The sequence below is a fragment of the Scyliorhinus canicula genome, chromosome 13 (assembly GCF_902713615.1).
Source record: "Scyliorhinus canicula chromosome 13, sScyCan1.1, whole genome shotgun sequence".
Classification (NCBI taxonomy): domain Eukaryota; kingdom Metazoa; phylum Chordata; class Chondrichthyes; order Carcharhiniformes; family Scyliorhinidae; genus Scyliorhinus; species Scyliorhinus canicula.
The window spans coordinates 89,285,716-89,297,889 of NC_052158.1; the positions used below are offsets into that span (position 1 = coordinate 89,285,716).

Sequence of the window (12,174 nt, forward strand, 5' to 3'; positions counted from 1 at the left end):
GCACTTTTCCCCTTACTTCCTTTTGCTTCTGTCCCTGTTTTACTACCTTCCAACTTCCTGCATCGGTTCCCATCCCCATGCCACATTAGTTTAAACGCTCCCCAACAACTCTTGCAAACACCCCCCCTAGGACATCGGTTCCAGTCCTGCCCAGGTGCAGACCGTCCGGTTTGTACTGGTCCCACCTCCCCCAGAACCGGTCCCAATGCCCCAGGAATTTGAATCCCTCCCTCTTGCACCATCTCTCGAGTCATGCATTCATCCTATCCTGACATTCCTACTCTGACTAGCTCGTGGCACTGGTAGCAATCCTGAGATTACTACTTTTGAGGTCCTACTTTTTAGTTTATCTCCTATCTCCCTGAATTCCGCTTGTAGGACCTCATCCCGTTTTTTACCTATATCATTGATGCCTATGTGCACCACGACAGCTGGCTGTTCACCCTCCCCCCCGAGAATGTCCTGCAGCCGCTCCGAGACATCCTTGACCCTTGCACCAGGGAGGCAACATACCATCCTGGAGTCTCGATTGCGTCCACAGAACCACCTGTCTATTCCCCTTACGATCGAGTCCCCTATCACTATAGCCCTGCCATTTTTCTTCCTGCCCTGCTGTGCAGCAGAGCCAGCCACGGTGCCATGAACCTGGCTGCTGCTGCCTTCCCCTGGTGAGCCATCTCCCTCAACAGTGTGACCAACTCGCTAAACGTGCTATCCACGACCTCCTCAGCATCACGGATGCTCCAAAGTGAGTCCATCCGCAGCTCCAGAGCCGTCAAGCGGTCTAACAGGAGCTGCAACTGAACACACTTCTTGCACGTGAAAGAGTCAGGGACAGTGGACGTGTCCCTGAGCTCCCACATCGCACACGAGGAGCATGACACGGGTCTGGGATCTCCTGCCATGTCTTAAACATTAGGTAAACTTATACAACTACAATTTCAAAGTAAAAATAAATAAATTAGACAATGAAAAGAAAAAGAGAAACTACTTACCAGTCACTTACCAGGGTTAAAAAGCACCTCCGAAAAAGCACCTTCTCTCTCTCTGCACCGAATTACCTCACTGCACCAAATTACCAAGGTCCAACTTCCCACTCTGGATTTGCCTCACTGAAAAGCGCAAGGAGGGGGGTGGAATCGCGGGGGGGGGGGGGGGGGGGCACCAGGGGGTCGTAAAATTAGTCGTGGGGCCCTCCTGTGATTCTCTCGTGCAGCTTGGGGAGTGGAGAATCGCGCCCATTGCATAGCACTCCTTGATAATTTTCAGATTACAACAACTATTACTTGCGGGGAATCGTGCCCTGTCTCTCTCACTGCTACAGTAAATGCAGTCCACGCAGACCCAGCTTACCTAACACATCATGGTACCAGTGAGTCATGCTCGAGTTTCACGAACCTACCTTGAGATAGTTAGCCTTTGACCAGCGATCAGCCATCCGGTAACATGGACAGCGTCCGCCCTCCCCTGCCGCTCCGCATCGCCGGCAACCTCGGTGCAAACTGGAAGATTTTCAAGCAAAAGTTCCAGCTGTATCTTGAGGCCACCGACCTCGAAGCCACATCGGATGCTGGGAAGATCGCTCTCTTCCTCTCTACAGCCGGGGACCACGCTATCCACATCTTTAACTCCCTTACCTTTGACGAAGGCGAGGGCAAGACAAAGTTTAAAACAGTCCTGCTGAAGTTCGACAACCACTGTGACATTGAAGTCAACGAGAGCTTTGAACGCTATGTGTTCCAGCAGAGGCTTTAAGGTAAGGATGAACCTTTTCAGTCCTTCTTAATCCATCTCCGTATCCTCGCGCAGTTCTGCAACTACGGCTCCACTTCCGACCCATGATCCGCGACCAGATCGTTTTCGGGGTCCACTCCGATCCCCTTCGCCAGCAGCTCCTTAAGGTTAAGCAGCTCACCCTTACCATCGCCATCGAGACCTGCGTCCTACACAAGCACACTAACATAGAACATAGAACAGTACAGCACAGAACAGGCCCTTCGGCCCTCAATGTTGTGCCGAGCAATGATCACCCTACTCAAACCCACGTATCCACCCTATACCCGTAATCCAACAACCCCCCCCTTAACCTTACTTTTTAGGACACTACGGGCAATTTAGCATGGCCAATCCACCTAACCCGCACATCTTTGGACTGTGGGAGGAAACCGGAGCACCCGGAGGAAACCCACGCACACACGTGGAGGATGTGCAGACTCCGCACAGACAGTGACCCAGCCGGGAATCGAACCTGGGACCCTGGAGCTGTGAAGCATTTATGCTAACCACCATGCTACCGTGCTGCCCACCATGCTACCGTGCTGCCAACCGGTACTCCCATATCAAGGCGGCAGAGACGGCGCGGCAAGGCCCCCACGATGCGGAGCGGGTGCAGGCGGTAAAACAGCTCCAGGGCCTGAGTCTGGATGAGGGCGGCCATTTTGCACGCTTTTCCCGGGCTCCTGCGCATGCGCGCCACAACCAAGGGGACGTCGAGGCCGACGACCGAACAGCGCAGGTGTGCACATCGTTCTACCGCACCGCGCATGCACAGTGGCGCATGGAGCATCCTGACGTCGGTGCCATGACGTGCAACAACTGTCGCTCCGCCCATTTAAAGCGGCAATGTCCCGCAAAATCCCGACACTGTCTCCAGTGTGGCAAGCTTGGCCATTATGCAGTCCTGTGCAGATCTGCTGAACTTCCCAACACACAGCAATCCCAGCCACAGCGCAGGAACGTCCGGTCCGTACAGCAACCCGTTGCAGACTCCGACTCCGACATGGTTCCAGATCCCGACACCGAGGGCCTCACATCCTCATTCCCGGTGGGCATCATCACCAAGCATACGATGCTTTCAGCCAATAAGGTGAAACAACTCCCAGTGATGAGCATTGATCCGGACGATGAGTGATGTGCCACCCTTACGGTCAACACGGCTCGCATACGCTTCAGGCTGGACACTGGCGCTTCAGCGAACCTCATTTCAAAGTCTGAGCTTGACACCATCTGCGTCAAACCGAGCATTCTTCCACTGATCTGCCAGTTCTTTAACGAGCACTACATTGGAGACAGTTCCGTCCGTTCCAGTGCAGGCGGCCCATGACCCACCCTTGAGGCGGTCAACCAGAATTCGTCGCCCGCCACAGAGACTGAATTTGTAGACTGAATGTTGCATTACCTTGTGATCCGTTTACACATTTGTACATATTGTTTCTTCCTAATTTGTTATCTGCCCTCTATCTGCACTAGACACCTTCCCATGTAAATACGTTCACATACTTTGTATATAGTCAGGCTCCTACACACACACACACACACACTCTCACTATTTATTGACCTATACACATTTTTTTAAAGTTTAAAAAAAAAGGGGGGAGATGGCATAATATACACACAGGTATATGATGGTGCACAGACAGGTGGTGATTGACACACAGGATGACCAATCAACAAACAGAACACAGCAACCAATCACCAGACAGGACACAACCACTATAAAGCCAGAGGGCACTAGTTTTCCTGCTCTCTTGGGATGCAGCCTCTGAGACAGTCAGAGCCCGTGAGCAACAACTAGAACATACACCATGTGGTAGTAAGATAGTCTGGTCAGGTTAGCCTCAGGTCTCCAGTCAACTCAGCATAGTGTCAACCCACAGTTAAAGTATGTATGATAGTTAAGAGTTTAATAAAATCAAGTTGCATTTCTTCAAGCGTTGGAAGCCTGTCTCTCTCACTGCTACAGTAAACGCAGTCTTTGCAGACCCAGCTTACCCAACACATCAGTTCCTGCTTTTATTACTGTGAAAGGAATAAACAGAAAACGGGGTTCTCCTTTATTAGGGAGATCCCAAAAGCAGCCAATTTTGCAATATTGGTGGGGAAGGGGACGGATTAGCGGCTCATGGGTGTTTATCACAGGGATACATTACAATCAATTAGCCCCTTCTCATAGAATTAACAGTGCAAAAGGAGGTCATTCAGCCCATTGAGTCTGTACTGGCCCCTGGAAAGAGCACCTTACCCAAGCCCACACCTCCATCCCACCCCTGTAACCCCACCTGAACTTTTTGGACATGAAGGACAATTTAGCATGGCCAACCCACCTAACCTGCACATCTTTGGACTGTGGGAGGAAACTGGAGCACCTGGAGGAAACCCACGCAGACCTGGGGAGAAAGTGCAAACTCCACACAGACAGTAAGCCGGGAATCGAATCTGAGACCCTGGAGCTGTGAAACAACTGTGCTAACCACTGTGCTACCATGCCCTCCTTCTTCTGTTCCCATTTGGTTTTTTTGACTGAAATGAGTTAGCAGCACAATTCTCTCAATCATAAATAAAAGTGAAATTATATCAGCAAAAGTTTAAAAAGTGAAGATAAACAACTTTAAAAATTGGATTGCAACTATCGCAAAGAAAATAACAATCCGAAACTTTTTCACAGTTTTGCTAAATGTGTGGTCTTATTCATAAGATCCAGGTCTGCTCCTTCCACCCTAGCTCCATTAAATGTTGAATGCTGAACTCCTTTTCCTTATGCCCATGTTAGCTGATAATGTTAATGATTCACTCTCCTTAGATATTGTCCCCTCTCCTTCTAATCTGCTGTTGACTTCAAGCTTCTGATCACAAAACTACTACTGCCAAAATACTGACCTCGCTTTCCTCTCTAAAGTCCTTGAATATGCTGTTGTCTCTCAAAGCTATTCCTACTTTTTTCAGCAACTTTATACCTTTCCAATTACACTTCCACCAAAACTACTCTTCTCAAGGCCTCAAAGGGTACCCTTTATGACTGCGACCATGGTAAACTGTGCCTCCTCGTTTTTCAACCTATTTGTAGCTTTCAAAATGATTGACCACACCATCCTCTTCCAACACGTCTCCAGCTGGGTGGAACGGAATTCACCTGGTTTCATTTTTATTTATCCAATCATAGGTAAAGAATAACCTACGATGGTCAGCACTGGTGTTCCCCAATGATCTATCCTTAGCTCTCTCATATTATCCCAAAACACAACATTTCCACACAAACATTCATGATGCCCAGCTCACGGCAGCACAGTGTTTAGCACTATTGCTTCACAGCGCCAGGGTCCCAGGTTTGATTATCGGCTTGGGCCACTGTCTGACTCCGGAGTCTGCACATTCTCCCCCTGTCTGCGTGGGTTTCCTCCTTGTGCTCCGATTTCCTCCCACAAGTCCCAAAAGGTGAGCTTGTTAGGTAATTTAGACATTCTGAATTCTCCCTCATTGTACCCAAACAGGCACTGGAGTGTAGCGACTGGGGGTTTCCACAGTAACTTCATTGCACATTGTAAGCCTACGTGTGACAATAATAAAGATTATCATTAACTCACCACCTCTCCCTTGATTCCATCACTGTTTCTAAATTGTCAGACTGCTTGCTAACGTTCAATTTTTGATGAGCATCAGTTTTCACTAACTAAATATTGGGAACAACCGGAAAGTATGTGCAGGGTAGGTGAATTGGCCACGCCAAATTGCCGCTTAATTGGAAAAAAAAGAATTGGATACTCAAAATTTATAAGAAAGAAGAAAATAAATTATTTTCACATCTCTTAGAATGCCAGCCTTGATTTAATTTATTGATATGACATTGGGCTGGTGTACCACACATTGTGTCATTGAACAAGAATGGTAGACACAGAATTGTACACCTGACAGACAATGCCTGATTTAAGGTGACTGAGCAAGACAAATTTGCTTTTGTTATTTAGTTATTTGGGGGATTGACTTCCGATCACTCTGTCCATGTTCTCCTCAAAAAATAAATCTGTGGTCTTGACAATTACATGTGGAAAGTCTGAAATGTCAGCTGGGACATCAGAAGGTGTTGACTAAAGTATAGATTTCTCCCGATTCTAACTTTGTAAGAAAGCTGGGGGAGAAAATGGATGAATCAAGCTGAATCCCCTGACAGTCAGTTACAGGCCAATATGGATAGAGCTCTGAGCCGGGACCATGCTTTTTTTTTGGGGGGGGGGAATTATATGAAGGACAAGGAGTTAAAAAGGGGGAAGGACATGATCAAATATTTTGAAGCTGGCATGGACCAGAGGATGTCAGATTCAATGTTGCACACTCTACAAGTGATTAGGACATCAGAGTTTCATCAGTGTCTCTCAGTAGTTATAAATAACAGTCAAAAGCCATTTCATGAAGTCTAAATTATCAGACTGCTTGCTAACGTTCAATTTTTGATGAGCAACAGTTTTCACGAACTAAATATTGGGAAGGTCAAAATCATTGCCTTTGATTCCAGCCAGAAACTCAGTTTTTTAGACACCAACTCCAAATCTCTCCCTGGTGACTGTCTGAGGTGGAACTAGACTATTCACAAGCTCAGTTCATATTTAACCCTGAGATCATTTCTGACACATATCCATATCATCATTAAGGCTGTCTATTTCTAATCCAATAGCACGAGCAGCGCCTCACTGCCAAAATTCTCATTTTGGTTTTCAAATCCCTCCATGGTTTCATCTCTTAGTCATCTCCAGGCATCACAACCCTCCAAATGCAGTCCTCCATTTCTGGCCTTTTGTAAATCACCAATTTTTATCACTGCCTCATTTCTGGGCCCCCTAGCTCTAGAGTTCCCTTCCTAAACATAGAACACAGAACAGTACAGCACCTGTACCTCTCTTTCTTCCTTTCAGATACTTCTTAAAACTTAGCTCTTTAGCCAATCTTTTGGCCATCTGCCTTAATGGGCAAAATTTAATTCAGTCCTTCATAATGGGCGTGACAGCGGGTGGGCCAGGAGCATCCCCATCTGATTCCGAGTGTTGGGAAAATTGCCGCCAATAAAGTCATGGGAATTCCGCACGTTGATGGCAGATTCTAAGAACCTCACTGATGACTTGAGACTTGACACCAATTATCTCTGGGCCCACTGGAATTTAGTGGTAGCTCATAGGTCTCTCATTGCTCCTGCAGTGATGTCCTCTCTCCCCTGTCCTCAATCCATATATGTCGCTACCACCAGTGCTCCAAGTGAGAGTGGGTGGGGGCCCTCCATTGCAGGAACCAAAACTTGCCCAACATCTCATGGGATTCAGCGTTAAATTTTGTTCACCCATGTACCTTGGGACATGTTACTAATTGTTGTTTATTTGGGCAATTCTACCCACCAGTGGGAGGATTTCTGATATCTAGCCAAAGCATAAAGCAATTCAATCATTTAGAGCACTTTTATATTTTATTAGAAATAATACACACAGGAAACCACGCTCCCAGGTTTAATATGCTAACATACACCACCTAAGGAAATTGTTTCAGACCTCTCCACCCACAGATGCATTACACACCATGTTTATTACATATGTATGACTACAGGGACATAGATTAATGTTGTCTCTAGGGGGAAAAACATTGGCAGCAAGCACACTGGTAGCCAATAAGAGATGACAAGCTCCCTCCCTTGAGCAACATGTTTTGAACTGAATTGCACTTACGCTAATGCAATTTCAACCGAGGTAATCAATTTTTTATTTCCTTGCAGGTTACAAAGGAATTACATAAAATGTGCAGCACAGGAACCAGTTGGTCTATGTACTGATGCTCCACAGGAGCTTCATCTCACCTGGCTTACATATCGCCCTATCAGCATAACCTTTTATTCCTTTCTATCTCATGTACTTACCAAGCTCCTCCATAACAACATCTATGTTGTATCTGAGTGTAACTACTTCATGTGGCAACAGATTCCACATTCAGGAGGTAGCACATCCTACATTATGTATCATTATTACTCCACCACAACCTGCCACAAGACAAGTAATAGGATAGCGTTTTTTAAAATAGCCCACATAGCAGGAATTCCTGCCAAACTCTGTGGACACTAGGACTGCAGCTGAGCTAAACGAAAGTTGCATGTTACTTCCTCGTTTATTAGGAGAGCAAAAAAAACCTGTTTGTTCGACTGGCAGGTACAGCTGAACCTCACCACGTGAGGTGCCACCGCAAGCAGTGCAGAGTTCCCCCTTTCCACTGATCTCCCGGACCTGAGGTTGGAGAGAGGGGATTTTTTTGGAGGGGGGGGGGGGAGGGAAAAGAAATGATAAATTCTGTCCTCCAGTCCCTGCAGGATCCTCACCTTGTTGCCAGTTTCCAGAGATGCTGTGGTTTATTTATCCAAATTGAGGAGCGACTTGGCGCCGGCTGTAGCAACGCTCCTGGCAACGCCAGTGGGAGCCAAGGGCTGGCGGAGAGAGCTGGAGTCGCCGGGAGCAGTGAACGCCCGAATGGAGAGCGGAGATGCAAGATCAATGGGTCCCATCCTCATCTCTATGTGCAGGACAGAAAGGACCCGCATGGTGTAGGCGAATGTGCAGCAAAGGTGAGAAATGTGCCAACCGTGACCGTCTCTGCCTGTCACTCGCTCTTTCCTCCCTGTAATTGATCTGTTTTGAACGAGCTTCCCCGTTTCCCTCCACCCAGCTGTTTCAAAACGTTCGCTCTGGACTTTGCACCAAGTAGCCAATAATAAGATAGGCATTTGTTTGACAAGAAGGCGTACTAGTTGGGATATTGGGACATTCTTAAGCCGGTAGAACAGCTCCTTCCAGTTAGCCAGCTTTACTAGCAGAGGAAGCAGGGTTGTCGTGGGGAGGAGTCGACTGGAACAAACCAGGGGACTGTTGATGGCGAGAAAAACAACTGTAGCTCCCGCAAGCCAAATCAGCTCACCAGCTTCTTCATATTGGGGCGCTGTCACTAAAGGCACCTGCCAAGGTGTTTGTATAGAACCAGATATATGTGACAATGAGCTCAAATACAACTTAATAAAATGTCAGCTTATGGAATAAAAAATATATGTATCTATTAAATATTATATTGTAAAGATTTTACACGGCAGTGTTTGCCTGACTTGGGCAGAAGGCTCGATATCCTAGCCATTGACTATAAATGAGCACCAAACCTGGGCCAGTTAACAAATCATAGAATGATTACAGTAACAGGAGGCCATTGGGCCGAGTGTCCGTGTTGGCTCTCCACAAGTCCACAAGAGGAACTTCGATGGTCCCACACCGGTAATTGTAGTTTTTCCTTTCTCTTCAGCTGCTTACTCCCAACTCACTTTCACAAGCTCCAACTGAATATACCTCCAAGAGAAACCTCAATTTATATCGTGCCTTTAAGTAATAAAACATGGCAAGACGCTTCACAGGAGCATTCCAAAACAATGTATGAAACTGGTGTCCGCCAATAGGAACAGTTCTATCTGCTCTGTCCAACCCCCCCCCCCCCCCCCCCCCCCAATGATTTTGAGCATCTCTTCTCTCAACCTTCTCTTCCCTAAGGAGAACAACCCACACTTCTCCAATCTATTCACCAAACTGAAGTTACCGCTCGCTCCTGGAACCATTCTGATAAATCTTTTCTGCACCCTATCTAAAGTCTTCACATCTTCCTAAAGTGTGGGGTCCAGAACTGGACACAATACTGTTCTGCCATTGAGACTGAACTGGCGTTATATAAAGATTCAGTGCCACTTCCTCAATTGTGTGCTATGAAAGTAGCATGGTAGCATAGTGGTTAGCACAATTGCTTCACAGCTCCAGGGTCCCAGGTTCAATTCCCGGCTTGGGTCACTATCTGCGGAGTCTGCGCATTCTCCCCGTGTGTGCATGGGTTTCCTCCGGGTGCTCTGGTTTCCTCCCACAGTCCAAAGATGTGCAGGTTAGGTGGATTGGCCGTGATAAATTGTCCTTAGAGTCCAAAATTGCCCTTAGTGTTGGGTGGGGTTACTAGGTTATGGGGATAGGGTGGAAGTGTGGGCTTGGTTAGGAAGCTCTTTCCAAGAGCCAGTACAGACCCGATGGACCGAATGACCTCCTTCTGCACTGTAAACTCTATGAAAGGTTGTGGATTCAACATATTCAAAACCTGAAATCTATCTGTGCTGACATCCATGTGCAGTAAAGAAGGAGTTCAGCATCACTGGCAGTGGTTTCCTTCAGATGATGGAATTAATAAATAATAAGAGTAAATGGCTAATTACGCCACCTCAAGGGGGCTCCATTGATCTCCAGCCAGAGTTTTGATAGGACATTGAAACAAGGCTCCTTTGCTGCCAAGTTCCCACGGGCCCCAGAATATTTTTAGGCTTAAACCTTCCAACACTAGCAAGTGGAGCCAGTGACGTAGTGGTATTGTCATGGGACTAATAAACCAGAAGCCCAGAGTAATGCTCTGGGGATCTGTGTTCGAATCCTGCCACTGCAGATGGTGAAATTTGAATTCAATAAAAATCTGGAATCATAAGTCTAATGATGACCATGAAACTGTAGCCGATTGTTGTAAAAACCCATCTGGCTCATTAATGTCCTTTAGGGAAGGAAATCTGTCATCCTTACCTTACCAGCCTACGTGTGACTCCAGACCCACAGCAATGCTGTTGACTCTTAACTGCCCCCTCAAGGGTAATTAGGGATAGGCAATAAATGCAGACACAGCCTGCAATGCCCATGTCCCATGAAGGATTTAAAAAATGTAACTATAAATGTAAATTGTGGAGTTTGCACATTCTCCCTGTGTCTGCATGGGTCTCACACCCACAACCGAAAAGTATGTGCAGGGTAAGTGCCAACTTGCCGCTTAATTGGGAAAAAAAAGAATTGGGTACTCAAAATTTATAAGAAAGAAGAAAATAAATTATTTTCACATCTCTTAGAATGCCAGCCTCGATTTAATTTATTGATATGACATTGGGCTGGTGTACCACACATTGTGTCATTGAACAAGAATGGTAGACACATAATTGTACACCTGACAGACGATGCCTGATTTAAGGTGACTGAGTAAGCCAAATTTGCTTTTGTTATTTAGTTATTTGGGGGATTGACTTCCGATCACTCTGTCCATGTTCTCCTCAAAAAATAAATCTGTGGTCTTGACAATTACATGTGGAAAGTTTGAAATGTCAGCTGGGACATCAGAAGGTGTTGACTAAAGTATAGATTTCTCCTGATTCTAACTTTGTGAGAAAGCTGGGGGGAAAAGTAGATGAATCAAGCGGAATCCCCTGACAGTCAGTTGCAGGCCAATATGGATAGAGCTCTGGGCCGGGACCTTGCTTTTTATTTGGAAGGGGGGGGGGGGGGGAATTATATGAAGGACAAGGAGTTAAAAAGGGGGAAGGACATGATCAAATATTCTGAAGCTGGCATGGACCAGAGGATGTCAAATTCAATGTTGCACACTCTACAAGTGATTAGGACATCAGAGTTTCATCAGTGTCTCTCAATAGTTATAAATAACAGTCAAAAGCCATTTCATGAAATTTAACAATGTTGCAGCTTTGTCTTTCACACCTTTAATTATCAAACTTATTCCCAGACATCCAATATTGAATGAACAGGAAATTCCTCCAACTAAATATTGAAAAGACTAAGGGCGGGATTCTCCAGTCTGCCAGCCACGTTTTCCGACGCGATGGGCCCCACCGACAGCGGATTCTCCGTTCCCGCATCTGGCCAATGGAGTTTTCCATTGTGGCCACCATTCCCTAGTCACTGATTTCATCCTTCTCCCTGGTTACAGTCTCAGGCTGAGCTGGACTGCTCACAACCTTGGTGTCATGTTTGGCACTTAGATGGGTTGCAGACTACATATCCACTCCATATCTGACAGCAGATTTTCACCTTGGTAATGACCCCGAACCCTGCCTCAGCCTATCTACTGTAGAAACCCTCATCCTTGACTTTGTTACCTCTAGACTTCACTATTCCAATGTAAACTTGAGGCCATGCAAAGATCTGCTGCCCATGTCCTTACTCAAATTGCCTAAGTTCCATTCACCATTGTCTCTGTCCTTCCTGACCTACATTGGTTCTTGGTCAATTTTGATTGTAGAATTCTCACCCACGTTTCAAATCCTTCCATGGCCTTACTCTATGTGAGTACTCCCCAACCCCACAATTCTCAGAGATATCTGCGCTCTTCTAATTCTGACCTCTTTAGCACCCTGATTTGAATTGCCCCATTATTGGTCAGCGTGCATTCAGTTACCTGGTTCCCAAGCTCTGGAATCCCCTGCCTCACCTCTCTTTCTTCCTTTAAGGCTCTCTTTAAAACCTACCAAGCTTTAGGCCATCTGCCCTGATATTCTCTTGTGTGGCTCAGTGTAATTTTTTTTTTTTTTTA

The 12,174-nt window shown here is 46.3% G+C and overlaps 1 protein-coding gene across 1 annotated transcript in view; it reads left to right on the plus strand.

Moving 5' to 3' along the window:
- The first annotated feature begins 8,039 nt into the window (after positions 1–8,039).
- Positions 8,040–12,174, plus strand: part of sgpp2 (sphingosine-1-phosphate phosphatase 2) — a 66,702-nt gene continuing 62,567 nt past the window's right edge. Inside the window, exon 1 of the mRNA XM_038816980.1 lies at positions 8,040–8,365. Coding sequence (XP_038672908.1) covers positions 8,084–8,365 — 282 coding nt within the window. The 5' untranslated portion in view covers positions 8,040–8,083. The remainder of the gene's footprint in view (positions 8,366–12,174) is intronic.